The sequence below is a fragment of the Rhinolophus sinicus genome, chromosome 1, assembly GCF_057876585.1.
Source record: "Rhinolophus sinicus isolate RSI-liver-muscle chromosome 1, RSI-T2T, whole genome shotgun sequence".
Taxonomy (NCBI): domain Eukaryota; kingdom Metazoa; phylum Chordata; class Mammalia; order Chiroptera; family Rhinolophidae; genus Rhinolophus; species Rhinolophus sinicus.
Window position 1 is genome coordinate 52,283,920 of NC_142501.1, and position 27,911 is coordinate 52,311,830.

Consider the following 27,911-nt stretch of genomic DNA (forward strand, 5'->3'; position numbering starts at 1 on the left):
AATCTGACTATTCTAGGTACCTCGTATAAGTAGTATCAGGCAATATTACGTTTGTTCTTTGAAGTTATTAGCCCATATTAAAAAAAGAATATTCTTGGAGTTAAAATTCAGATATACCAGGGGTGCCAAAAAAATGTATATACATGACTTGTATTCATCTTTTGTTATTGGTATATATGATTACAATTTTAAGTTTTTTCCTTTCTTAAAATTTGTATACATTATTTTGGCACCCTCTGTATATTTAACACAGTGAATAAATTTATCAGGCTTTTCCATTGTCACATTCAGCTGCAAATAAGTTTGGAAGAAAGTAATAAATAGGTCTAATATAGGGGACAGATGGTTGAACAGAGCAGAATTCTTTTGAGAACCCAGGGTAGAGGAAGCATGATGACACTAGACACATGCCAAGGATATGAAGGGGCATGAAAATAAGCTTATAAGATCTGATGATGCATTTGGAATACTCACCATTTTATGTTAGTTGTATGACACTCAGCAGCCAATCAGTCCTTTGGCAGTGTGTTAGCAAATATCAATTCTAAAAAGTACTAGCATTCTAAGTATCTATTGTCATGGACTCAAAACTTAAGAATAGCATGGATGTTATAGTATTTAGATATACATTTTATAATTTATAAGTTTTATAATATACTAAGACAATGTAAAATAGTCATTTCATAATATATGTATATACCACATCAGCAGTTAATTCTTTCTTCTCAATGTACTGAATACATGAAAATTTTCAGACATCCAAATAGAAAACACAAGTCTGAACTCATTTAAGACAGGGAATACTTTATTCAAACCCATCAGAGAAATGGACAGGTTGGATCTGTAACAAAGTGTCGTGTTTTAAAGCATAGGCCAGTAATTGTACGAGAGTATACACTGCTACATACAAATTAACTGATCAGACCACAGCTTTTCAATGTTTAAAACAGAATAAGTTTCCCTGTAAAAGCAGCACCTTTGTGACATATTAACTTTAGTATTCCTCTCCTTCTTCCTCACCCTCTCCTTCAACAGAATCCACACCAACCTCCTCATAATCCTTCTCAAGGGCAGCCATGTCCTCACGGGCCTCAGAAAACTCTCCTTCCTCCATACCCTCACCCACGTACCAGTGAACAAAGGCACGCTTGGCATACATCAGGTCAAACTTGTGGTCCAGGCGGGCCCAAGCCTCAGCAATAGCTGTGGTGTTGCTCAGCATGCACACAGCTCGCTGTACTTTGGCCAGGTCTCCACCAGGTACCACAGTGGGAGGCTGGTAATTAATGCCAACTTTGAAGCCAGTGGGACACCAGTCCACAAACTGGATGGTACGCTTGGTCTTGATGGTGGCAATGGCGGCATTGACATCTTTGGGAACCACGTCACCACGGTACAACAGGCAGCAAGCCATGTATTTACCGTGGCGAGGGTCACATTTCACCATCTGGTTGGCTGGCTCAAAGCATGCATTGGTGATTTCTGCTACAGAAAGCTGCTCGTGGTAGGCTTTCTCAGCAGAGATGACAGGGGCATATGTGGCCAGAGGGAAGTGGATGCGGGGATAGGGCACCAGGTTGGTCTGGAATTCAGTCAGGTCAACATTCAGGGCTCCATCAAATCTGAGGGAAGCAGTGATGGAGGACACAATTTGACCTATCAACCTATTCAGGTTAGTGTAGGTTGGGCGCTCAATATCGAGGTTTCTACGACAGATGTCATAGATGGCCTCATTGTCAACCATGAAGGCACAATCAGAGTGCTCCAGGGTGGTGTGGGTGGTGAGGATGGAGTTGTAGGGCTCAACTACAGCTGTGGAAACCTGGGGGGCTGGGTAAATGGAGAACTCCAGCTTGGATTTCTTGCCATAATCGACAGAGAGACGTTCCATTAGCAGGGAGGTGAACCCAGAACCAGTTCCCCCGCCAAAGCTGTGGAAAACCAGGAAGCCCTGAAGACCTGTGCATTGGTCAGCCTGTGAAAGAAGAAAAAAGAAAATGTAATTCTTCAACACTGGGATACTTTTCAATTAATAGAGTGAGCAGTGTATCTCACATTTGGGCATGCACCAAAGAATGAATGCTATAGTTTGGTCTCTTCACTAAACTTGCAATGAACCACCTCACCCCATTTTAAGTATATTTCAAACTGGTACTCACCAGCTTCCGAATTCGGTCCAAGACGAGGTCAATGATCTCCTTGCCAATGGTGTAGTGCCCCCGGGCATAGTTATTGGCAGCATCTTCCTTGCCTGTGATGAGCTGCTCGGGGTGGAAGAGCTGGCGGTAGGTGCCAGTGCGAACTTCATCTGGAAAAGGGAAACAAAGCGGCCACCCATCACTAACAACCCGCACAAACCTGCCCAACCCCAGGGCATCAACAGAGCCCCCAGGACACACGTCCTGTCCCAGATCCCTGGGATCTCACTTGGGCTACTGAGGTCAACTCACCAATGACCGTGGGTTCCAGGTCTACAAACACTGCCCTGGGCACATGCTTGCCAGCGCCTGTCTCACTGAAGAAGGTGTTGAAAGAGTCATCTCCTCCTCCAATGGTCTTGTCACTTGGCATCTGGCCATCAGGCTGGATGCCATGTTCCAGGCAGTAGAGCTCCCAGCAGGCATTGCCGATCTGGACACCAGCCTGGCCAACGTGGATGGAGATGCACTCACGCTGTGGGAAGGAAAAGAGAAAAATTATAAAATTAGGTTGTGTTATCATTTTGAATTTTCAGTAGATTTCTTTAAATGTTTCTAGTTATATACAGGTATTCTTCAAATTTATTTGAGGTCACATCCCTAACACAATGAGGAAACGCACCTGCTACAAAAGCTGCAGGTGGGCGTGGCCTGAAAAATGTTGCACCGTACAGCAGAGTGCAAGCCTATTGTTCCCATGGCCATGCTTGAATAGAAGATTTTTCATTTGAAAAATATTCAAAACACAGATTCTGTAGAATGAAGTTTAATTCAATTATTAATTGGAATCAATATTACTACCTCCTTCCCCTTTAAATACAGATGAGAATTTCTTCTAAATATGACTTGGTATTTCCACATGGACATCTGTATTGCAGCTGAGGCTAGAAGCCACACCCTTTTGCAGTCTATCTGCAGAACCCATCTGTACGAGGGGGTTGGAAGCTAAGCAAGGGCTGACTCCTTGCACTGCTGCATTGCTGTGCCTGGTGCTAGCCTGTGCTGTCTGCTACATTATTTAACAGAGCAAGCTCTATTTCCAGAAACTACCCACATGATCTCATTGTGCCATTCTGCCAGTTTCGCTCCTCTGAGCCAGGCTGGAACCATACGCCTAAATTGAAATGAATTAATGAAATCCGCTCGAACAAAAGACAGCTGGACACAGAGTATAATTCTTCTTTGTCTGCATTAATTTCATTACTTTTTAAAAATTTATCCAGAATTTTCTCCACTGTAGAAAAGTGAAAAATTATGAGTATCTTTAAAACATCAGTTCCTAAATTGGAAACAAACTATCACATGAGACGCTACCAAACAAACAAGAAAGTCCAGTGAAAGGATAATGAAATATTTATTTAAAACAAAATAGTACGTATTTTCAGTCGTTCGATTCTCTACCCACCACAGAATGTACATACTCATCACATTCAATAGGTATTTTCTACTCGATGGTCTTTATGGCTACAACTTGCATTGTCTATCCATTGTCTATTCACTGATATATGGGGGGGCGGGGCGTTTCCCTGGGTCCTGAGCGTTGGGGTACCCTGGTTCACAAAGTGGTCTTTCTCACTGAACATGTGGCCAAGACAGACACACAATCAAGTCCGGCAGGTCTGGGTAGCCCCGGACAAACCTTAAAGGACTTGTCAAGTGAATTGTGATTTTGCTTCTCAAGAAAAAACATTTCATCTAAGTGTTAGCAGTGAATGAAAAACCTTGTGAGGCCTACAGTTCTACAACGATGAAAGACATTAAAAGTCTTCTCCTGACAGAAGAGATTTAGCGAGAGCGAACCCCGCCCAATGGCTCCAAGGCCAGAGAAGCCAGAGACAAACAACTCCGCCCCTGCGCCGTCCTGACGCCGGCTGCCGCTGGCTCCAACAGAAACCAACCACTTTTTTCCCGTTAATACGCGGGTTTCTTTCTAAAATGCCAAAGAACCGGCAAGGGAACTTTTTTTTTTTTAACTAACCCAAGGCTCCGCTTTGTCTCAGCCGTCGTCTCTCCCCACTCCTCCCAGCTAAACGCACAGACCCCTGGTCTTCTGGGGCGACGCCTCCTCTCCCTTTCCCTGGGGAACAACGCGAGGAGGAAAAGAGCCTCCCCGATTCACACGAACACAGTGTGCACAAACACGGGCCGGCAGGAGACGCCGCGATCCCCTTTCCCGGCTCCAGACCCTCTCATCACCGACAGATGGGCTGCTTGCGCCTCTGAAAGCCTCGGATAACAAGCGCCTCCACGCCGCCTTTGTTCTTCCCCACGGTTCTGCCGCGCCCTGGGCGCAATTTTTGCCGGGCTCTTGCTTGCACCCCGCACTGCGGCAGCGGCCAGGCTCAAGGATTTGGGGCAGACAAAGCTTAACCTCTCCAACAAAGCGTAAGGCGACCTACCCTGACCCAAAGAAGTTGTAAAGGAAAAGAGCTTAAGATTTTCCAAGCAGACCGTGGGGGGCTGATCGCACCCAATGGCCACAAAGAACCAGAGAGAACGTATTCTTTCTTACCATGGTTGCTGCTTTGCGGCTGCCGGGTGGATGGCTGAGAGGAAAAGGTTGTTGCTTCTTACAGCGCGACTCTTAGGCGGTCGATGTAAGAGAACCTGCTGCACATGGGTGGATGCGGCTCCCTATATACAACTCGGTCACCATGGGGATGGGCTGGGGCCTTTTCCTGTTGGTCCAGACCCCTCAATCTGCCCAGAGAAGCCACGACAGAAGAGTGGTGATTGGTGCAAGCGACATGGGATGAGGTAATCTCTCCCCCACCCCTTTTTCCCTAGCATCCATAGACTGTTTGCATCCTTCAGACAAAGAGACTGAGCGAAAACAGTCAGCGGAGCATCCATTATGGGGTGGGGCTGAGGAGGGGGTGCAAAAGGAAAGAAAGAGAACAGAGGCTGGGGTGATTTTATACTGCCTGAACCTCAAACTACAACTAAAATCACCAATGTAAGGTTTTTCCCAACTCTTAGTCGCAGAATTTATGTTCAGATGAAATATTTAATGGAAAATTGCTCCAGTCTCTCCCTCAAAGTGTATACTAAACTCGACCACATTCCGTGAGGAGTCAACATCGATAATTGCTTTAAAAATAAAGTAGGAGAGAAGACGGGAATGATCCTTCAAATGGCTTAGGTAAATGTGTTTGTTTGTTTTAGTTTTTAAAAAGTTTAATAGTAGAGTCATCCAAAATGGTTTCTCAGGTTCAAGTTTAATTTTCAGATCTTCTTTTGTACCCCTTCCCAAATAGCTAAACAAAAACGGAAGATGGAAAGAATAACCATACTAAATATGGAAGCACACAAGTAGTTCTAACGTGGCAATAATTACGCTCTAATTAACATACTGTAAATAATTTTACTAGAAATATTCCTTTACCAGAAGTCTATGTAATAGTAGTTTGTGTAGTGTATTTTTCCTTAAAATGAATCAGTTTTTCCTGATATAGAACTGAGAAAATATAAAGAGAAAGAATTGAGTTCAGAAGCTAATACTACCTGTGCATGCGGTTATATTCTGCATTGTTCTCTTTCCTGGAATGAAAAAAATAACTGAGACACCAAATTAAAAAGGAGAGCTGCACAATGTAAAAAGAAGACTATTTTGGGATGTTGCCTCCATCCACAGACCAATCTGTGATGTCAGCTCAATAACTGCATTTCTTTTTTATGTAGTTCTTATCTGAATTTGGTAAATCTCCTCCTCCGAGATTAGGCTTCTAACTGTGGGAATTGCAGCCAGCCTCACACGCTGGCTATTCAACTAGAGACTGGTGGTTGCTCAATTGCCTCTTGGGACAAAAAGGCTTTGCTTTCACCCCCTAGGAAATGGATTGCAGTAATATTCTTTTGCTACTTTGAAAGGCTCCATTTTCAACAAGGAAGGGCTATGCAGAGTAAGACTGAACTGGGTAACACCTGACGTTGCTAATGAATTTTCAAAGGTTAAGAGGTTTGTTATGGCCACAAAGTTGAAAATTTGTATTTTCCCTTCGTTTTCAGTGACAGATTTTCAGGGTCTGCAGCACCTTTTGAAGTGCTCCGCAGAGCCTATTCATTCCTGCTGGGTTGACAGGCAGAGCCGGGCGTGGGAGGGATGGACTTGAGACAGCTGCTGCAGGTTGTGGTGTGACAATGGTGGCCGTGGATTTTTCTAGCCGGCTATCCACAGCTCTGCTTTACTTGTTCAAATTTGCTGCAGTAGAGTCTTCCCTAGGGGGAAAAAAACCAACACACAAATGATTCACTTCTTGCATATTTCATAGGGAAAATAATCTTCAACATCATCTTATCTTTCTTTAGCAAACAAAAGTATATTTCAGTAAAAAGACAGGAAAATTAAGGACAACTTGAATGCTTCTTTCTGAATCCAGAAGTCCATTTAACAAAAATAAGAATTAAACGCCATGGGCGAGTGTAAGGATTAAATAAGTAGCTCATTGAAAATACTTCTTTCAAAATTTTAATAATGAAATAAATCAGACACTGCTGGACCTTGATAAAGTGTACAAATCTCATTTTGGGAATGAAGGGTAGTCTTGAATTTTATTTTCTTTACAGTATAAAATAAATATGTCATTTATCCAATAACCTCAGTTCCTTATGCCATTTACACTGAGAATTAAATCAAAGAGAGAAGGGTTCATGTAGTTGATTCTTCTTTGTAATTCTATCTCAGAGCCATTCTGTTTCTTATGTAAATGAGGATTTTTTTCTCCCCTTGGGCATAAGTAACAATAAGATCTAGGTCAGAAATAGACTATTTGAGCACTGATAATCTTAAATATATAAATGGGAGAGCAGGGAAAATAATCTTTTTGTTCTTCATCTGACTTAATAGTATGCAAATTATGGGAGGCCAAAAAAAATGTTTTCACTAGTTCATTTCTCATTTTTACTGCCAATTTCTTTAACTTATATCAGTGTACATGAATAAATATTCTACTAATGGATTCATTCTTGTACAGTAAGATTAGCATAAAACATTTTTTCCTTCATAATATTGTGGAATTTAAATTATTTATTTGTGTGTCTATGCCTCTTCTCCATGAAAATGTGACTCCTAGCCCCTGGCAAAGTGCCTAGCATACAGTAGACGTTATATACATGTTTGTTGAATTAAATAGCTTCTCTGTTTAATTTCAGTATTTTCATTATTATCATGATTAGTAGTTTAAAAGTATTTAATAAAGTATTTTACATTTTTTTATACAATAAGCATATACTAAGTGTCCACAGTAAGCCCTGGACCATTCTATATACTATGAGAATTTAGAGGTAGTAACATGATCTCTTTTCACCACACTCTTCCAATCTAATTAAAGAAATAAAACAAGTACATGTATGTAGGTTTGAGAATGGCATGTGTTTGTGTGTGTATGGGGGAGGATCATAACTCATGTAGGAAACAAGCGAGGTGTCTAACACTTTTTTCCTACTTCTTCACCTCCTATTTATCCCTAAATCCATTCTAGTCTGGATTCTGCTCCTACCATTTTTTAAAACCAAATGCCTTCCATGTTTGTTGCTAAATCCTTTTGACCTTTGAAAGCTTTGTCACAATTGACTATTATCTCTCTTTTTTTTTTCACTTTGTAATTTTTTTTTTAATTTTACTGAATTTATTGGAGTACATTGGTTAATATAATTATGTTTCAAGCGTACATTTGTATAATACATCATCTGTATATTACATTGTGTTTTTCACCCAAAGTCAAATCCCCTTTTACCCCCATGTATTTGATCCCCTTTACCTTTGTCTAGCTCCCTCCCACCCCCCTATTACCTATTTCTTGAGACACTTTCTTCCCTTGGCCTCAAAAACTCTATATTTTGTGGGTTTCTTTCCTACATTTTTTGTTTTTTTCTCATTTTCTACTGTTTCTTTCTCTGCTCCTAATCCTCACATGTTGAAGTTCCTCAAGGATCAGTCCTAGACCTTTTCCTCATTTGATTCTATGCAATTTCATCCACTCCTAGTAGATAGTAAGTGCACTCATTCCGGAGGCTGCAGATCCTTTCTGTGTGCTAATGACTTCTTGACATCTCTTCTTAGATCCAGATTATATCATAAACTTTCAATCTCTGGCTAGATTTCTCACAGGTATCCCAAATTGAATGAGTTGTCTTCACTAGGTGCAAACATGCACCTCCTATAAGGTTCTTTTGCTCAGTAAACGGAGCAGCATACACCTGGTTTCTTACATCCGAAATGAGAATTATTCTTGACATCTCCCCCTCCTTTCTGACCACCATAGACTCAGTCACTATGTCCTGTCAAGTCTACATCCTAAATATGTCTCAAATCTTATTCTTTTCTCTCCATCTCTACAACCTCTACTCTAGTAAATACATCATCTCTTGTCTGGACAAACTCAGTGTCCCCTTGTATTTCCTCTACATTCACTTCTACCCCTGCCCAGTCCAGTCTCCACACAACAGCCAGAGTGATCTTGTATATATAATATAATGTAATAGATTATGTCACTCTACTGCATAAATCAGATCAATGGCTGCCTGTTAGTTTTAAGATGAAGAGCCCAAATCCTTAATGTGGCTCCTTGAATTCCATAATAGAAGTGAATCTTATATTTAAAAATCTCCGAGAGGACATATTTTTTTAAAATTACATTAAAGTTCAGATAATTTCCCGAGTTGATTTTGATAGGGAGAAGGGAGGCAAAGGGATATAAAAGCTGAATGTTCACTTAATCATTATTTGTTATGTTGTAAATTTGTGTGTTTATGCATTTTTGTATTTATGCAATTTTTTTTTTAAAGATTTTATTGGGGAAGGAGAACAGGACTTTATTGGGGAACAGTGTGTACTTCCAGGACTTTTTTTTTTCCAAGTCAAGTTGTTGTCCTTTCAATCTTAGTTCAGCTTCAAGTTGTTGTCCTTTCAGTCTTAGCTGTGGAGGGCGCAGCTCAGCTCCAGGTCCAGTTGCCGTTGCTAGTACGGGCAACCTTGTGGCAACCAACTGAGCCATCTGGGAGCTCAGTGGAAGCTCAGCTCAAGGTGCCGTGTTCAATCTTGCAGGGGGCGCAGCCACCATCCCTTGCGGGATTCAAGGAATCGAACTGGCAACCTTGTGGTTGAGAGCCCACTGGCCCATGTGGGAATGGAACCAGCAGCCTTCGGAGTTAGGAGCACGGAGCTCTAACTGCCTGAGCCACCGGGCCGGCCCTGTATTTATGCAATTTTTATAATAAAACTTTTAACAATATAAACCCATGAGTTCCTAAAGATATTCCCACAGAGGAAAAGGAAAATAAAAAGGAGAAAGAAAAGTGAATTAAAAATAATCATCTGATACCATTGTACTTTAAATAGGGAAAATAATATTAGCAAAGAAATTGACTTGGGCATGCAAAGGAATTATGAGTAATGTGTTTTATGGGGAGAATGGAGCTAGTTAAAGCATTTGAACTCCAGTCTGAAGGGGTTTGGGCTTGAGTCCATAGACAGTGTGAAGCCTTTATAATTTTAGGGTAAAAAAAGAATAAAGGGAAGGGAACAGCATATTCATAAAATTAATCTGACAGGTAAGTGGAATAAGGAAGGAGACATGTGATAAGGAGACCAATAAGGAGGTTATTGCAATAATCTAAGCAGAAGGTGTCAGACCATAGTAATTACAGTGGGAATGGATAGAAAGAGATAATAGAAAAGACCATCCAAAGGCAGAATTCCAGTGGTGATTGGTTGGACATGAGGTAAAAAGGAAAGAGTCAAAGTTAACCTTTAAACTTTGGAACCTGAAGAACTAGGAAAATGAAACGGTAATGGTGCTCTTTACAGAAATAGGGACTTTGAGCAGAGATGCAAGTTTGAGCAGGAAATGTGTTGGTGTATGTTGTGTTATGGAGAGGGTGTTGAGGGCAGGACCAATCAGTCGATGTGATCTTACAAAGTGAATGTTACACTGTTTGAGGTGATAGAGGGATTGAGGGCAGAAGTCTTGGAGGCCACTGGGAATCTGAGATTGACACTACTCAGATAAAGGTCAGGATTAGAGGGGTGGAGATGTAAATTTGGAACCTACTGACAACAGCATTATACACTAGTGGTATTGTATGAGAATAGAATTCTCCAAGTGTAACCCAGAATTTCAAGTTATGCCACTGAATGGGAAACACAATTCACGTATAATTATGTTTACCAAGTGAGACGCCTTTTTTTCTTTTTTATTCTTCATTTTGAAAACTTTTTATTGAAAGATGACATACATACATAAATTTTCACCAATCATAAATGTACAACTTGATGAATTTTTGCAAACTTAACATTATTACTAATGTGACCAGCATGCAGATCAAGAAACAGAACATTATCACTATCTGAAGGGCCTTCTCCTTGTTCCACTACTGACTCACTATCTGTTCTCAAAGGTAATCCCCACTGAATTCTAGCACAATAGATTCATTTTGCCTGTTTTTGAACTTGATATCAATAGAATATACTCTTTTATATATGACTTTTTTCATTCAATATTTTTGTGAAATTTACTCATACCATTGAATACAGTTGAAAATTGTTCTTATTGCTGTGTAGTACCCCATTGTATGGATATACCATAATTTATACATTTCCCAATGTTAATGAATATTTGCATTGTTTCCAGCATTCTTGTACATGTGTTTGGGTGAATATATTTACAAATTTCTGCCGTATGTATTTCTGCCAGGAGTGGAATTGTGGGGTAATAGGGCGTGTACATGGTCAGCTTTTATAGACAAACTCCCGGTCTTTGTGGGATAGTGTGGTATAGAGAATGCAGGAAGACTTCCTGGAAGAGGTGATACTTGGGACTGTCTTGAAAAATAAATAGTAGTAGGTACAAATGGGGAAGAGAGTTTATATGCAAATGCATAGACAACTGGGTGAGATTCAGAAACTGAAGGTGATTTGTTATGGTTTGTTACATAAAGTGTTAGAAAAGGGGACTAGATAATGATGAGGCTGGAGGACTATGCAAATAATCAGTTATGAAAGGACCTTATTCTAAATTCAATGAATGCCATTAAAGGAAAGAGGAATAATGAACTTTGCATTTCAGAAAGATTCTTCTGATTGCTGTGTGCAGAGAGAATAGATAGAACAGAGTTGGGGATGGGGGAACATAAGGCAGAGAGACTGGTTAGAAGATTGCTGGTTAGTAGATAGTGAGCTGATTTAAGGAAGTTGTAATGGCAATGGAAAGAAATAGACATATTTAGGAAATATATAGAAGGTTGACTCTAGAGCAGCTGGTGATATGTAGGAATAAGGAGCAGCAAAGTGTGAAGGATGGGGTTACCAGCTCGAGTCAGGCAGACCTAGGTTCAATTCTTTTTGTCACAATTTATACCAGATTAGGAAGACCATTATAGCTTTAAAGAATGGACTAGAAGGGCAAGGAGACTATTTAGGAGGCTATTGTAGTCATCCAGGCTTCAAGATGACAGCCTAAGGTTAATGGAAGGAAAGAGATGGATTTAGGGGATATTTAGGTTAATTTACCAGATTTGGGAACACACTTAGTAAATTAAAGACAATGAAGGACTGCAAGAGAAAGAAGTGTCAGAAAAGGAAACAAGGGCTGGCCCGGTGGCTCAGGTGGTTGGAGTGCCTTGCTCCTAACACCGAGGTCGCTGGTTGGATTCCCACATGGGCCAGTGAGCTGCGCCCTCCACAGCTAAGTCTGTGAACAACAGCTCTGCCTGGAGCTGGGCTGCCGTGAGCAGCCGGAGGTTGGCGTGTGCTGCTGCGGGCTGCCGTGTGCTGCCGTGGGCTACCGTGTGCTGCCGTGGGCTACCGTGTGCTGCCATGAGTGGCTGGTGGCCAGTGTGAGTGGCCGGCAGCTGGCGAGAGCTGCCGTGAGCTGCTGTGAGCCGGCGACCAACTGCCTCAGCTGGGGGGAGCGCAAGGCTCATAACACCAGCATGGGCCAGGGAGCTGTGTCCTACACAACTAGACTGAGAAACAACACCTTGAACTGGAGTGGGGGGTGGGGGAGGCGGAAGAAAGAAGGGGTAAAAAAGGAAAGGAAACAAAGAAGGACTGGCCAAAGGAGGAGGAAAAGCAGAAGCCATTGATGTTACAGAAAGAAAGGAAGGACAGTGTCAAAGCAGAGTGCTGAGTAATATCAAATACTGCAGAGGGGTTGTTAATAAGGACAGAAGACTGTTCATTAGATTTAGCGAAAAGGAAATAAATGTACAGCAATGAGTTTGATACAAAAGACATAAAACTTGTTTCAAGGTCCAAGGACGGAAATTGCTATTTCAATATATTGTGTCAAGTTCTGTGACAGCAGGATCAGCGCAGGAGCTGCCGGACAGAAAGAACTGGGTTACATTCCCCAGCTTCCTCCCACGATGGTGGTCACTGTCTTATGCCACATCACTGCCTCTGCATCCTTTGTGAAGTGGCCATACCTGTCCACCTCACACTGCCTTCCTTGTGTCGGTTTGAGTGTAAAAGGAGACATTTAAGCAAGTAGGTTTTCCTTAAATTCTCTAACAAAAACATACTTCAAAGTCTAAATTTAAACAAGAAGATGGAGATGATTATGCTGACATGCTGAATTTACATTTATCTTTATTTTAGGCATCAGTACTGATCCATGTATGGAGTGAATTGGTTCTCACTATATATGGCCTTAAAAGACTATCTGCTGCATTCACGTTGGCCAAATTCCAACATTAGCAATTTAGCTGACAATATGACCCCACACCTGGGTTTAGAATTTTATTTAAAGCTTAATATTATCTTTTTCAAACTGGTCAGCACAATGCAATATTACTAAATACTAGTTTTTTCTGGATAATGAAGGTAAGAATTATCTGTGGTATTTCTGGTAACTGCATTTCATCTATTTTAGGTAGGAATTTTATGTATGTAACAGAGATAAATATTAATGAATTCTGTTCCAGAAGTAAGACATAAATTAACACAATAAACTCCTGTACTCTGTAATATTAAAAATATATCTCTGGTATTATAATAAAATGCTTTGAGGTTACTCATTGATGTTCAGTAATTTACTGAACCACTCTTTTTAACAAAATATATTATGTCCAGAGTTACACATTTTAATTTGTAATTTTGCTCTGGTACATTGGGGAAGTGGTTTACCCAAGCCTACTGATGAAATCTGGCATTTGGAAAAAGGGACAAAACTTGAAGAGGCTCAGAAGCATCCTGAGAAAAGAAAGAGAAGGAAGTGGAAAAGACAGATAATCTCAGTTTTCCATGAAACTCAATTTATAATTTGGTTGCATTTCATTAACTCAAATTACACACACTCAGAAGAATGCACACTGAACCACCTCTGTCCCTCCCCCCTTCCCCCCAAAGCAGATGGAAATTAGGTGGCAGACTGGGAAGGTTGCCATGGTGCACTGGCTATAGGGATTTAATAGTAATCGAAAGAAGGTCCATAATCCCCTCCCCCAACCATCCCAATGTGTATTTCTCTTTTTTCTCTCAAATCCTTGTCTTAATTAATTCCATATTACAGATAAACCAGGGTGAGACTGATTTACTAGTGAATAAAAAAATGTACTATCTCCAAAAGTGTTTATAGATGTATTGATATTGTTAGAAATAAAATACTGAGGGAATTATAACTGGTCCATTTTCATATGGAGCTAGCCACACAAAAAGTAAGAATTCATTTTTAAAATGTTTTATGCAATATGCCCCCATTTTGGAGATATATATATATATTTGTTGTTGTTGTTGTTGTTGTTGTTGTTTGTTTCTTTTTTTTGTTGTTACTAGTTTTAACCCCCTGGATGACCTGTAGGCATCTCAAATTTATATAGTCTATCCAAATGGAATTAGTTATTTTTCTCCATTACCCTCCTCACTATTCTATATTCTAAATTCTTCTATAGTCTCACTATCGGTTCATTGTCACCATCTTTCTAGTCTAACAAGCTAGATTAAAATAATAACCTTCTATAATACTATGTGTCAGGCACTATTTGTAGCACTTTATGTATATTAACTTATTTAAATTAATTCCAGCTGATCACTAAATTCTTTCAATTATATTTCAAAATTGTCCTAATAAATATTTGCAGAATGAACAAATGACTAATTATCTAAAGCTTGACCAATTTTATTAGCCAAAGGGCCTAGCTCAAAGGGAGGATGTGGCAGAATATTTAGGACTTGGTCTTTGAAGGTTCTTCTTTAAGCGTTACATGTATTGTAAATCCAAGAGCCCAAATAGTAGAAGACAACCCTTTGTAACATATTGGAATCATGCTGTACACCAGTATTTCCTACATGTGCTGAAGTAATTAGGGTGCTCATTAAAAATACCGATTCCCAGTTCCTGCACTGGAGAGTCTGATTTAGTAGGTCTAATTCTCTTAGAATTACTAAGTAGTATTCTCTTAGAATTAATAATTTACCATTTTGGAACTAAAGAGTTTTAATGCTTTTGGGTGGTATGGTTCAGTTATTTCTAAATTCTGATAACTCCTGGATAAGTTGACAGAGAATTACTGTCTAGGCAACCGTAATCCAGAAAGACACAACTTTCAATGACGCTCAGCCTAAAAAGGTGTTTTAGGAAACATTTCTCCATCTTCCTTTAGATTTAAAAATCTATTATGCATGTGCAGAAGAGAGGGAAGGCTGCATTTTTCTTCATCTGCCCAGCCTAAAATATCATTTAGGAAATATTTCTCTATTTCCCTCAAACATTGTCTTGAAGAGAAAGGATTAGAAAAGGCTGTGCTGCTTTTAAGAACAGCAATCTGTTATTGTAGTATACAGATTATAAGAGATGTAGAGGTTTATTCAAGATAGCATGGCCCAAAATAAGTCCCCTCCATGGTAAGATTGTCTCTGGATTTAGTATATTTTAATAAGTAAGTCCCACTATTAATTTTTTAAATGATTTTAGTATGTTTAGATATGTCAGAGAGACTACTCCTAACCCCTCATGTTACTAAGCAACATATACAGTTGCTAGGAGACAGACTTGCAACCTTGGGGGTACTTCAGTTTTTCCTTATCACCTTGCATACTACATGACTATACTCTAGAGAATTTTACAGCCTTAGAGAAAAAAGTGAAAAGCGAATGGTATGTAGAAAAGATGGAAAAAGAATGATAGGAGTGGAGAAATAGAATAAGGAAATTCGCGAGGTATTTGAGAAGAAGTGTGTGTGAGGTTGGCAGAGGAAGGCTATTACGCAATTTCCTTGACTGAGTCATGGAAAAACCTTAAATTGCCAGGGCTCTATTTCATATTCAGTTTGCTTTTATCTTTCTAAAAACAAAGTAGAGAATAAAGTTGGTGAGGACAATCTTTTAGATGGTATTCCTGAATATTTTCAGAAGGGTGGAAATCAATTATAATTTACAGAAGACTGGCAATTACAGACACATTAAACACATTCATACATTGTTTAAAATTCCAAAGTCAGGTATACAACACTATTTCCTTTCATTTCTCCCTCAAAAGAGTAAAAAAGGGGCAGTACTAAGAGGGAGGTTAGAATATAAGTGTTCTTGCACAAATTTAGAAGCAAGATGGTCATACAGGCTCCTGGGAAGTATGTGTTTCTGTACAAAATTCTGAAAATCTAATATAATGGGGGAAAGAAGAATCTGTTGTCTCTACCTGGAGGACCCTGTTGTATCTGAAATAAGAAACCAGGCTCCAGGTTTCATTGTGGGCATGTGAAAGGTTGAGTCTTTGTGTCTCTGTGGTATTTACTGTTGCTGGCAACCAGGAAGCTGCCTAGCGATTGTTGCTAGGTCCTCAGTGCCTCTGTTTGCCTGAAACCTTAATCAGTGCCAGAAACACCAGAGATAAAAATCGTTGCACAAAATCCAGTGCCTGTTATCCTCAATGGTCCTACTGCACACAGTCCATCTTGTGTTCAGTGAAAATCAGTGCAAAAGGGAGACTTCACACAAAGAGTTCATCCTCAGCTTCCGCTTCATGAACGCCAGTTCTCTCAGCACAGAACGCTGAGAGGAGGCTGCAGGATGGTTTAATTAAAGTAAGGTTTATATTCTGGTGTCACCAGAGTTAACTAAATGCATAAGAAAGAGTCTGAGACAAGGAACACAGACAAGAACATTTTTGTCACATTCGGACGACTTCCAGTTCTGAAGGCAAGAAGGTCCCATCAATGTTTGCTGAGAGCTTGAGATCACCTTAGTGACCACAGAAGCCATGGTACTATTTCAAATAGGAGTCCAGAAGATTCTGATAAAGATTCATGTCAGCATAATCCCCAGAAATAACTGACATCATGTCTTGAAATTAAACATTTACTCTTAGATGAACCTCATAGATCAGTAAAGCCCACTTAAGCCATCTTGTGCAAGTGCAGACTTTAAATTTTGTTTTTTGCAAATTGCCTTTCCAGATGTAGACAGTTATATCTCTGAAGTTACCTGGGAACATCTGCAAATCTGGGCTGATATTAAGGAAAGATTGATGCTGAGATGACATAAATATCTACTTATATCAGGGATCTAGCCTCTGAAAGTGTGTCTAAATGTGATTATTACTAATTTTTGAGCACCTAAGCAAGGCTAAGTACTGTATTATCTAATTTAATTCTCAAAATAATTCTAGGAAGTAGGTACAATTATATTCACTTTTTCCCTTAGTTGAGAAAACTGGTTCAGAGGACTTAAATAATATACCCAAGGTCTCTCAGAGCTAATAAATGGCAAAATGAAAATTCAAACCTGGATCTATCCAGCTCCAGTATTTGACCCGTACCATTACTCTATGTATTCTGTTTAATAGAGAATGCTTTTTCTTAAAACACAATTAAAAAAAATTTTTTATTGGGGAATATTAGGGGACAGTGTGTTTCTCCAGGGCCCATCAGCTCCAAGTCGTTGTCCTTCAATCCAGTTGCGGAGGGCGCAGCTCAACTCCAAGTCCAGTTCACGTTTTCAATCTTCAGTTGCAGGGGGCACAGCCCACTACCCATTGCACCGGCAACCTTGTTGTTAAGAGCTCTAACCAACTGAGCCATTCGGCGGCCCTGAGAATGCTTTTTCTATGGGAATAAATTGTGTAGTAGGTACATCATCGTGTCAAGGTAAATAGCATAGGCTCTGGAGTCCTTCCGTCCCCTTGTAGGGTAGGGTAGTTGAGGCTCAGAATGTCTGCTTCCTCTGGGGTTTGCTTTGCCATAAAAGCCCCACCAGGACAATCCTCCAGACCCCGCAATTCCCCATCCTCACATTTCCCCAAGTATAGATTATTCGGGATGTAATAACACCCCAGGGGGTCTTTAGATGGATGGTTCCGACTAGGCTCTGCAACCCAGTCCAGTTAACCTGGTAGTTCTTTTCAGTGTAAGGCGGACTTGCCCCTAGAACTTCCTGAATTCATCTGATTGCCTCTTCTGATTTCCTCATCTAATATGAACAGATGATTTTTAGGGACTGTGTGTTCTGAATTCTAATTTAGAAAGGAATGCCTTTTTTAAAGAACAATCTGGAGAGCTGTAACATTTTACATTATCCAGAGCTCGGTTCAGTGCCTTGGAGCTACATTGTCTCAAAATCTTCATTCCAGAAGAAAATCTTTCCTCTCCCATTGCATAACCAAAAAGTCCGCTGAATGGTATTTTCAGAACAAAGAAACATCTGATAATTAAAAAAAAAAAATTAAAGCATTAATTCTTACATACACACTGAGCAGAAAACTTGAAATAGTCACATGCCCGTGGTGTGCTGGGGCCTGCTTATAAGAGCTCATGAGAGCGGATTGTATGCACCTCTTCCCAAATCTGTGTTCAGACATCACATTGGTAGCTTGAAATTAGTCATGGTGGGAGCATTTACACCATAGAAATTAGCTGATGCTACAAATCAGGATTTTTCTTTCTCTCTCTCAGAGACAGTTATTAAATATTTACCAGAAAAACCACTAGGAGAGGAGTTCTCAAAGAGCAATGCATGAGCGATGTAACTTCAGTGAAATGTAGTCCGTCCTCATGTCACTGGGCATTGTGTTGCTGGACTTCTCATATTATAGTAGAAAGAAAGGAAGTCTCTGCTCAGTGATGTGCACTAATCCAAGTTTTAGTGAATGAGGGCATACAGTATGTGCCCTCAAGCAGAAGAGTTGGCAGAAGTTATGTTCAGTATTTGACACAGGACAGGCTACGGTATGATCCATATCTTTTCAGAATGTTGGGTATATCTGGGAGTGTCCAAGAGAGAAGGTACAAGGCAGGTTGCAGAGACAGCATGGTTTTCTCATATCAGCCTCTATAGGTGGGTTTTTGGATTCTGTGATGGTCACTGAAACAGTCTTTATTGAAATCTATAGATCACAGGCCTGGTCTCTATGTGTGAGAAGCCTTAGAACCTGACTTTGGAATGGTAATTGTTAGAAAAGTGGGATTTAAAAATCCTGACATGTTGCTAAATGATTTGAGAATATTTATAATAATAGCTAACATGTCTTAATTTATTACCACATGCCGGGGTCTGTGCTAGGTACTTTAGTTGGTTTTAACTCATTTATTCCCAATTACAACTCTCAGAGATAGGTACTATGATTATCCTTATTTTACAGATGATGAAATTGAGGCACAAAACTTTTATGTAAGTTACTGAAAGTCACCAAGTAAATAATAGGGCTAGAGTTCAAACCCAAGAAGTCTGAGTTCTAATCCTTTATAGGCCTTCTGGTATAATTTTTCTTGCTAAATATAGATCAAGAGTAATGTTTAGGTTATTTCCAATAATTTTCTAACAGAACATATGAAATACCACTAGTTCAGTGTTATTTCAACCTTTTGACCATTGACCCATTGTAAAAAATACATTTTACTTTTATATTATAGACCCAAAACAAAAAACTACTCTTCCTTTGCATAATACTCATTGATATTTTTTATCCTGTTCTATTTCACTTTTTAAATTCTGGTCACAAGTCACTAAATTGATTTCTTGACCTACTAATCAGTGGAAAACTGACTGTTTGAAATTCACTGCACTAGGTTTTTACATATGCGGCCCCATGCCATGGCTCAGCATACTACTGGTATCTATTTTAAAACAAAATTAACAGTACCCTATTTTTTTTTCCAATTACCCTACGGTCTTGTGACAAATTCACCTGAAAATGGACATATGATTTTAAAAGATTCAAGAGAGGAAGTTGGTGCTAAGCTAGTGGTAGTGAAAATGGAAAGGAACAATCCAAAGGAAGAGTTTTGGAAGCAGATTTTCAAGATTTGGCAACTGACAGGACAGGAGGGTCTAGTGTCCCTCCCCAGATGATACAATCGATAATGTCCTAAGTGTTCATACTGAGCAGAGAGGTGAAATATAAGGTATGGAGCCATGGGGCAATAGCCAGCTGGAATAGCGCATCAAGTTTCCAGGCTAGTAGTGCTGAGGTTACCACAGTCTAAAGCTGAATTGCTAAATCCAAATGGGTGAAACAAAAGGGAAGGCAAAACATGAAGCATGAAAGTTGGAGACCCAAGAGAGCCCCTGCCTACAGAAGTTCTAATGAGCTGAGAAGGCAGTAGAAAAATGAATCTTGAGGAAAAAGCAAGAAAATGATTTCTGTCTGTGGGTCTGAGCGTTCCCTGAGAGTTACGTAAAGGCGAAGGTGGTAGCACAAGCATGTGCTGGGTTCTACTGGGACTCTAACACGTGGCTTCTCATTTTCAGGAGCTCCAAGTCCAGGGCAGCGTCGTGTGAAGGAGCATCAGTAAGGAGAAGCTTATCTTCCACCACCTCACATAGCTAGTACTAATGATATGTGTATAGTGCCTTACCGATTACAGAGAGCTTTCATATCTGTTATCTCACTCAATTCATTCAAAAACCGTGTGGGACAACAGTATAGTGGTTACCAGAGGCAAAGGGGGTGGGGGGAAGTAGAAAAGGGTCAAAGGGGTCAAATACATGGTGATGGAAGGAGATTTGATTTTGGGTGTGAACACACAATGCAATATACAGATGATGTATTATAGAATTGTACACTTGAAACCTATATAATTTTAACAAATGTCACCCAATAAACTTAATAAAACAATAAAGTGGTCAGGATTCAGTTACAAAAAAAATCTGGGATAGATATTCTTATCTTCATTTTATATGCATAAGAAGGAAGAATCTTAGGTCTAGAGTTTGAGCATATCGGAATTTAGGTTTCATTCTCTCCTCTATTTCAGAGTTGTTTATCAATAGTAAACTGTACTCATTAAATTAAATGTACTTGATAAACTTTCCTACCATAGAAGATGGGTTGGAAAAAGAGCATAGATGCCAGAAAATTCCATGATTAAAAACAAATGTCTGATACCACATCACACCCACCAGGAGCACTATAATCGAAAACACAGATAATAACGAATATTGTTGAGGATGTGAAGAAATCGGAACCTTCATACATTGTGCTGGTGGACTATAAAATGGAATACAGTCTGGCAGTTCCTCAAAATGTTAAACACAAAGTTACCATATAATGTGGCAATATACCCAAGAGAAAAGATAACATGGGCAAACAAAAGCTTGTACACAAATCTCCAAAACAGCATTATTCATAATAGCCAAAAAGTGGATAAACAACCCAAATGTTTATCAACTGATGAATGAATAAATAAATAGTGGTATATCCTTATAATGGAATATTATTCGACAATAAAAAGGGATGAAATACTGATATTTGCTACAGTACAGATGAACTTTGAAAACATTACACTAAGTGAAAGAAGCTAAACATAAAAGGCCACATATTATATGATTTCATTTACGTAAAATGTCCAGGATAGACAAATCCATAGAGACATAAAGTAGCTCAGCGGTTGCCCGGGGCGGGGCGGAAGAGAGGGTATGGGAAGGGATTGGGGAAAATGGGGAGTTACTGCTTATAGACATAAAATTTATTTGTGGGGTGATGAAAATAATCTAAAATTGATTGTGGTGATGGTTGCACAACTCTGAATATACCTAAAACCATTAAATTGTGCACTTTAAATGGGTGAATTGTATGGTATGTTACTTATATCTAAATAAAGCTTTAAAAAAAGATTATAGCCATGAAAAAAATTTATTTCCTGGTTCTGTTCATTGAATAGGCCTAAAAATAATGACATCCCAGGATCAAAGAGCTCCCTTGTGGGGGGGCCGGATGGCTCAGTTGGTTAGAGCGCAAGCTCTGAAAACAACAGGGTTGCCAGTTCGATTCCCACGTGGGCTAGTGGGCTGCACCCTGCACAACTAGACTGAAGACAACTAGATTGACGACAACGAGCTGCCGAGGGGCGGCCGGATGGTTCAGTTGGTTGGAGCGCAGGCTCTCAACCACAAGGTTGTCAGTTCAATTCCCGCATGGCATGGTGGACTGTGCCCCCTGCAACTAAAGATTGAAAACGGTGACTGGACTTGGAGCTGAGCTGCACCCTCCACAGTTAGATTGAAGGACAATGAATTGGAGCTCATGGGCCCTGGAGAAACACACTGTTCCCCAAGATTCCCCAATAGAATTTATTTTTAAAGTTAATTATTTATTTAAAAAAAAAAAAAAAAAGAGCTCCCTTAGCACCAAGATTGTGAGTTTTAAAAATTATTCCTAAATCATTTATGAGGCCCGTGGATCCCAGAATAGAATGTGATAAAATAATATAACTGTATTACAAATGTGTGAAACAACCTCACTGAAGAAGATGAGAAGAAAAAGTGTTGATCTAAGTAACTTTGGAAATGAGTGGAGTCTGTAGGACTAAAGGCAAAAGAGCTGTACACACGCACTATAGTCAATAATGTTTCCCACGAGGGTACAGGTGAACAATTCTGAAACCACTATACATGTATACTGGAATTGAACAATTAAGTAAATGGATGGCGGATGGTGGGAGCCAGGTTTCTTTCTTACTATTGGAGTTGGAAGTTACAGACAAGCAAGAGAAGAAAGCAGAAATGATCCATGTGAGAGTTGGAGACATTGGTATGAACCCATGTTTAGCCTAATATTGATACAATGTTACATATAGAAATACTGTGTGTACATGTACAGATTATTACATACACATATATTGCCTTTCTCTGTCAGCTGACGGTGCCTAAAAGCAATGACACCCCAAGAGCAACAAATACACCTAGTTTGTGTTGCTAATAACATTCTCCAATAAAAGGAACCAGGACTCCTTGGAGAAATGGATTATTCTAGGACTAGGGCAAGAAATATAGCAGAGGATCCTGGAGCATCTTTTAGTGCTAGAAAGTAATGAAGTGCTCAAAACCTCACAATGATGGGGACACAGGAGGGAAACAGGAGACAACTGAAAGAGCCCGACGGCCAAAGCTGGAGCAATTTGAGCAACAAATAAGTCAAGTAGTTGGATTAAAACCTAGGATATAAAATAAATATTTATCAGGACATACTGATATAAATAAATAATTGAATAAATAAATGGAGGTGAAAGACAAAGCTCCCATGCACAAGAATTCCAAATAATTTATGTGGATACTCCTCCACTTAAGGAGATGGAGCATCATTGACCACTTTTTAGGTGTGGGTTGTGCACAATAACTCCTTCCAAAGAGTGCAGTATGAAAAGGGAAGCAAAGAGTGAGTTTACAGTGGAAAAACCTGACAACCATCACCTCAGCCAGATGATCAAGTTAACACCATCAGTGATGTCATGTTGATAGCGGGTACTCTGCTATGATGTGATGAGAACTGATTTTACCTCTGTGGTCTTCCTCCTCAAACCCCATCACCCCCAGTCAGTCATGAGAAAAAACACATCAGACACATCCCAGTTGATGGACAGTCTATAAAATATCTGATCAGAACTCCTTGAAACTCAAGGTCATCACAAACAAGGAAGGTCTGAGAAACTGTCATAGCCAAGAGAAGCCTGAAGAGACCTGATGACTAAATGTAATGTGGTGTGATGGATGGAACCCTGGAACACAAAAAAAATTAGGTAAAAAACAAAGACATCCGAATAAAATATGGACTTCAGTTAATAATTATGTAATAATGTTGCTTCATTAATTGTGACAAATGTACCATACTAATATAAGATGCTAATAATAGGGGAAATTGACTGTGGGTTATATGAGATTTCTCTGTACTAGCTTCACAATTTTTCTGTAAATCTAAAACTATTCTACAACAAAAGTTTATTTAAAAACAAATATTTCCTACTTAAAAAAAATAAATCAGGGCTCCTTGGAGAAGTGGCTAATTCCTGGTCTGGGGCATAAAATATGCAAGATAAGCCTGAGACATCTTGTTATTCCAGAAAGCAAGGAAGTTCTCAAAAAATTAGTGGGATTGTGTCCAAAGGACACAGGAGCTAACATGAAGAGGTTGCTCCTATTGGTCAAAAACAGAACAAGATAAGCATTTAAAAGAACAATTACTGCAATTGATGAAAACATACTGATCATATATATATATATATATATATATTTTTATTATTGGGGAAAGGGAACAGGACTTTATTGGGGAACAGTGTGTACTTCCAGGACTTTTTTCCAAGTCAAGTTGTTGTCCTTTCGATCTTAGTTGTGAAGGGCGCAGCTCAGCTCCAGGTCGAGTTGCTGTTGCTAGTTGCAGGGGGCGCAGCCCACCATCCCTTGCAGGAGTCGAAGAGTCTAACCAGCAACCTTGTGGTTGAGAGCCCACTGGCCCATGTGGGAATCAAACCGGCAGCATTCGGGCGTTAGGAGCACGGAGTTCCAACCACCTAAGCCACTGGGCCGGCCTGATAATATTTTTTAAATCATGATTTCATAATGAGGTTTTAAAGAGAAAGAACGAAAAACATTCATCATGATATTCTGGAAACAGGCAACTTAAAGGGAAAGAATTAAGCTTTAGCCTGTGTTTTCAATATGAATTATGTTTCAGACAACCAAATTGCACTTTTTTACAAAATAATTTCAGCTACTGTAAGAAAAAGTACAGAATTAGAAAATCACTTTGCAATTCTTACTGTCAAATCATTCATTCAGGCTGAGATCATCAAAGGATGATACCATTACAAGAAAGCTCGATAGAGCATTGTAAAATGGAGGGCTCAGACTGTCACAACCTGAACCACATTCTTAATTTGTTTATTTTTATTTTAATTATTCAACAAGACAATGGCATGAGGATAAAAGGGAAAAGGAATTGCTTTAGATTAAGAGATGAGACATCACCAAAATAATGTGTTCCCTTTATTTGAATCCCAATGAAAACAAACGAATTATAAAAATAATCTTTTTAGATAATCAGAAAAATCTGAATATGGACCAAGGAATTGTTTATTTATTTGGTATGATAATGACATTGAGGTTATGTAAGAAAATGTCCATAATTGTTAGAGATGGATACTGACGTATGCAGAGGTGAAATGATATGAAGTCTGCTTTAAAATAATAAATCAAAGAAAAAGAAAGGGATAGTTGAAGAGAGTGTTGCAAAATCTTGATAATTGATGTACAAGTATCTAGGTGATGGGTGTATAGGGGTTAATTATACTATTCTCTCTACTTTTGAATATGTTTGAAAATATTCACAAAAGTTTTTGAAAAGCAAGTTGCAGAAGACATACAGCATATTCCGTTTTTGTAGAATTCAAAGCTAGTGTGCTGGGCTCTATGCTGCACAGCCAAGGTCCCCCTTTACTGAGGGCTTGTTGCCCCAGCTGCTGGGAGTTGGCAGATGCCCCAGCTGTCAGCCCCTGCAGAGACCACCTCAGCTGCAGAAAGCTTCCTCACCCCAGGTGGCCAGGTCCTAACATGGCCAGGTCCAATGACTGATTAGTGTGGTAGTATGAAGCCTAGGACATCTTGGCCCAACTTGGGACAACTCTGAAGGGCCACTGTTGCTCCAGAGCACCCTGTGGGGTCAGCTAAGGCAGTTGTTGGGCCTGCATCACAACTTGACTCATTCCTCGGCCTGATCCTGTTTCCTTGCCGTCTCTTCCCCAGATGTTGATCCCCTGCACAAGCCTTAATAAGCGTTGTGTATGCTAAACTACACTCAGAGCCTGCTTCCCTGGGAACCCTATTTGTGACAGTTTAATGTGTAGAATTGTGTCCCCCACCTGAAATGTATATGTTGAAGTCCTAACTGCCCGTACCTCAGAACGCAATCTTTTTAGAGACAAAGTCTCTAAGGAGGTAATCAGGTTAAAGTGAGGCCATTAGGGTGGGACCCTAATCCAATATAACTGGTGTCCTTATAAAAACCGGGAAATTTGGACATAGAAACAGACACGCTTAGGAGGAAGACCATGCAAATAGACACAGGGAAAAGATGGCCATCTACAAGCCTAGAAGAAAGGCCTGGAACAGCTCCTTCCCTCATAACCCTCAGAAGGAACCAACCCTGCCCACATGTCAATCTCTGACTTCTGACCTCCAGAACTGTGAGACAATACGTTTCCATTGTTTAAGGCACCCAGTTTGTGGTGCTTTGTTATGATAGTCCTAGCAAACTAATACAGACGACAAGCAGAACTAAACACTTTCGTTCAGGGATGCATATATATGTAGCAAAGCTATCAAGAAAAACAAGAGAATGAGAGGCACATTCTTCCTCATTCTTCCGTGGGGGAGTCAGGGGTGCCATACAGGGGACCCCTGGGAGCTTCATCAGTTCGTGGTGGTGTGCTTCTTGAGATGTTGGTGGGTTCTTGGACACTGGTTTTATTAGGCTTTAAAATATATTTTTCTGTTTATATAAAATATTTCATAACTTTGAAAAAGTCAGGTAAAAAAATCTGTCTGAATTGTGGGAATGTGTGCAAAGTTCTCTTGCAGAGAGTTTGGCATTAGACGAGAAGGAAATACAAACACAGAAATCTATTTCCCTTTATAGAGATTGAAGGAGACTTTCTTTGGTAATATTCACTTCTGGTCCTTCTGGGCCTCTTTTATAGCCAGTGGAATGTGAGAGAGGGGGGGAAAGTCCCTACTTTCATTTGGAACGCCCCAGGAAACATGTTGCTCATATGACCTCAATGATGAATCAGCTGGAACGACTCATTCATGTAGTTTTGAAAATGGATTCAGCAGATTTCTTTACTTCCAACATTGACTGCAGTAGAAAATAATGTGCTTGACCTCATTCTACATCTTGCTGGAAAATAAAATTAATGTTTACCTCAGAACAGTAATTTGAGACTTAATGTTTCAGAGGAGGTTTTTGAGGAGAGGTGTTTAAGAAATCCAACCTGTTTGGGCTGCAACTGAGATTGACTGTTTTCTTGTTTAGCTAAACAGGAACTCTATTTTGTCCTTCCTTTAGTACCAGCCTGGTGCCTGGTACGCTCCCAGAGGCCAGTAGTCCTGGCCTTCTTGCCTTCTGGGGGATGTTTACTAGAGTTCCTGAAGCCACAGCCAGGTGGGTCACTGCCCCTGCCCCTTGTATGGTGTTCCCCCACTGCAGGGCATGCCTTCCCTGCCCCTCAGGTAATGAGCTCTTCTTCCACAACTAATTTCCCATACACAGGAGAATTGCTTAGGGCCGAGCAGCTTCAAAAAGGCAATTAGCATAAAGTGGGAAAGCAGTTCAGTCTCAGAACCTGGCAACTAAAGGGACTGTAACTCAAATTACACATCTAAATGTTGGCAGTAGGGAAACAATGAAAGGAACAATTGCTTAGTGGACATTGAAAACTATTTTCCTAATGCAGCAATCCTGTCTTTTTTTCTAACCCAGAGTAAAAGACAGGGTTGACGTTCTTCTCAGAAAACAGGTGGGATTGAGGAGATTTATTTATGACTTACGGGCAGCACAAAGAGAAGCTTTTATTGTTGATAGCTGGGTTGGGTGGATGCCAGGAGACACATCCCAGAGGAGCTGTGCTGCCAACCACTGACACACAAAGAGAGCTGACCTAGTCCTTTTTCATGCTGACTGCTTGTTCAGAAATTATATCAGAGAACAGTATTGAAAGACTCAGTGTGGTTTAGAACAATTACAGAGACTTGAGAGAAATCCTACTGCTAAGGAACCATTTCAAGGGACATAGAGAAGCAGTATATTCATTAGCTTTGTGTGGGACTACTGTTCAGCTCATGTCGGGAAACTGCCCTGAGACCAGACGTTTGGTGTCATCATCCTTCCTGTTCCTTTGAAACTACAAATTTAAATTCAAGCTTTCAGCAAATACCTTCTAGAAATCTCCAGGGGGAAAAATGTAAGGAGCACGTTGTAACCAATATTTTTAGGGCTGGGACTGTTTTTCAAATCCTGAACTGGAAGTGCCTGCTGGGAGGGCTTGGGAAGAAGGGAGAGAGAGGAGGAGGGGAGAAAGAAAGATTGATGGGATATAGTAAATCTAAAGTGCAGAGTAATGCATAGGTGTTTTTTTTTAGCCTCAACAGAATCATAAAATGTGAGGGCCAGAAAGAGATTTAGAGATGACTTCCCTGTCCTTCGCGGGTCATCTTACTGATGAAGAAACTTGGACCAGAAAAGTGGAGTGACCTGTATGAAGAGGCAGAGCCAGGAGGAGGCAGAACCAGGCTGGAAGCCAGGAGTGCTCACTCTTTTCACGACAACCCTGGCTTCCCTCCACATCTGCATCGGATTCCCACCCACCTGACAGCTACGGCCCCTCATCCACCACTTTGAAGAGGTTTTGGACAAAGGGAACCATCCGCAGATGGGATTGTGATTCAGTGTATTTGCCTCCATGTCTTGTATCTTCACATCCTAAAATAAGTAAATCAATTCTGTTTTTCAACCA

At 40.1% G+C, this 27,911-nt stretch overlaps 2 protein-coding genes and 1 long non-coding RNA gene across 3 annotated transcripts in view; 1 reads left to right on the forward strand and 2 right to left on the reverse strand.

Moving 5' to 3' along the window:
• The window catches only part of LOC109443676 (tubulin alpha-1B chain), a 38,712-nt gene extending 33,907 nt beyond the window's left edge, over nt 1-4,805 (reverse strand). The window contains exon 1 of the mRNA XM_088799186.1: nt 4,711-4,805. Coding sequence (XP_088655312.1) covers nt 4,711-4,713 — 3 coding nt within the window. The 5' untranslated portion in view covers nt 4,714-4,805. The remainder of the gene's footprint in view (nt 1-4,710) is intronic.
• LOC141570102 (tubulin alpha-1A chain) lies at nt 785-4,851 on the reverse strand. The gene is made up of 4 exons (XM_074325737.2): nt 4,711-4,851; nt 2,451-2,673; nt 2,160-2,308; nt 785-1,975 (listed from the first exon to the last, which is right to left on the reverse strand). The coding sequence occupies exons 1-4, from the start codon at nt 4,711-4,713 to the stop codon at nt 995-997; spliced, it is 1,356 nt and encodes a 451-aa protein (XP_074181838.1). The 5' UTR covers nt 4,714-4,851; the 3' UTR covers nt 785-994.
• LOC141570103 (uncharacterized) lies at nt 4,816-27,911 on the forward strand. The gene is made up of 2 exons (XR_012493990.2): nt 4,816-4,955; nt 27,538-27,911. It is a non-coding gene; the product is annotated as an uncharacterized LOC141570103 (long non-coding RNA).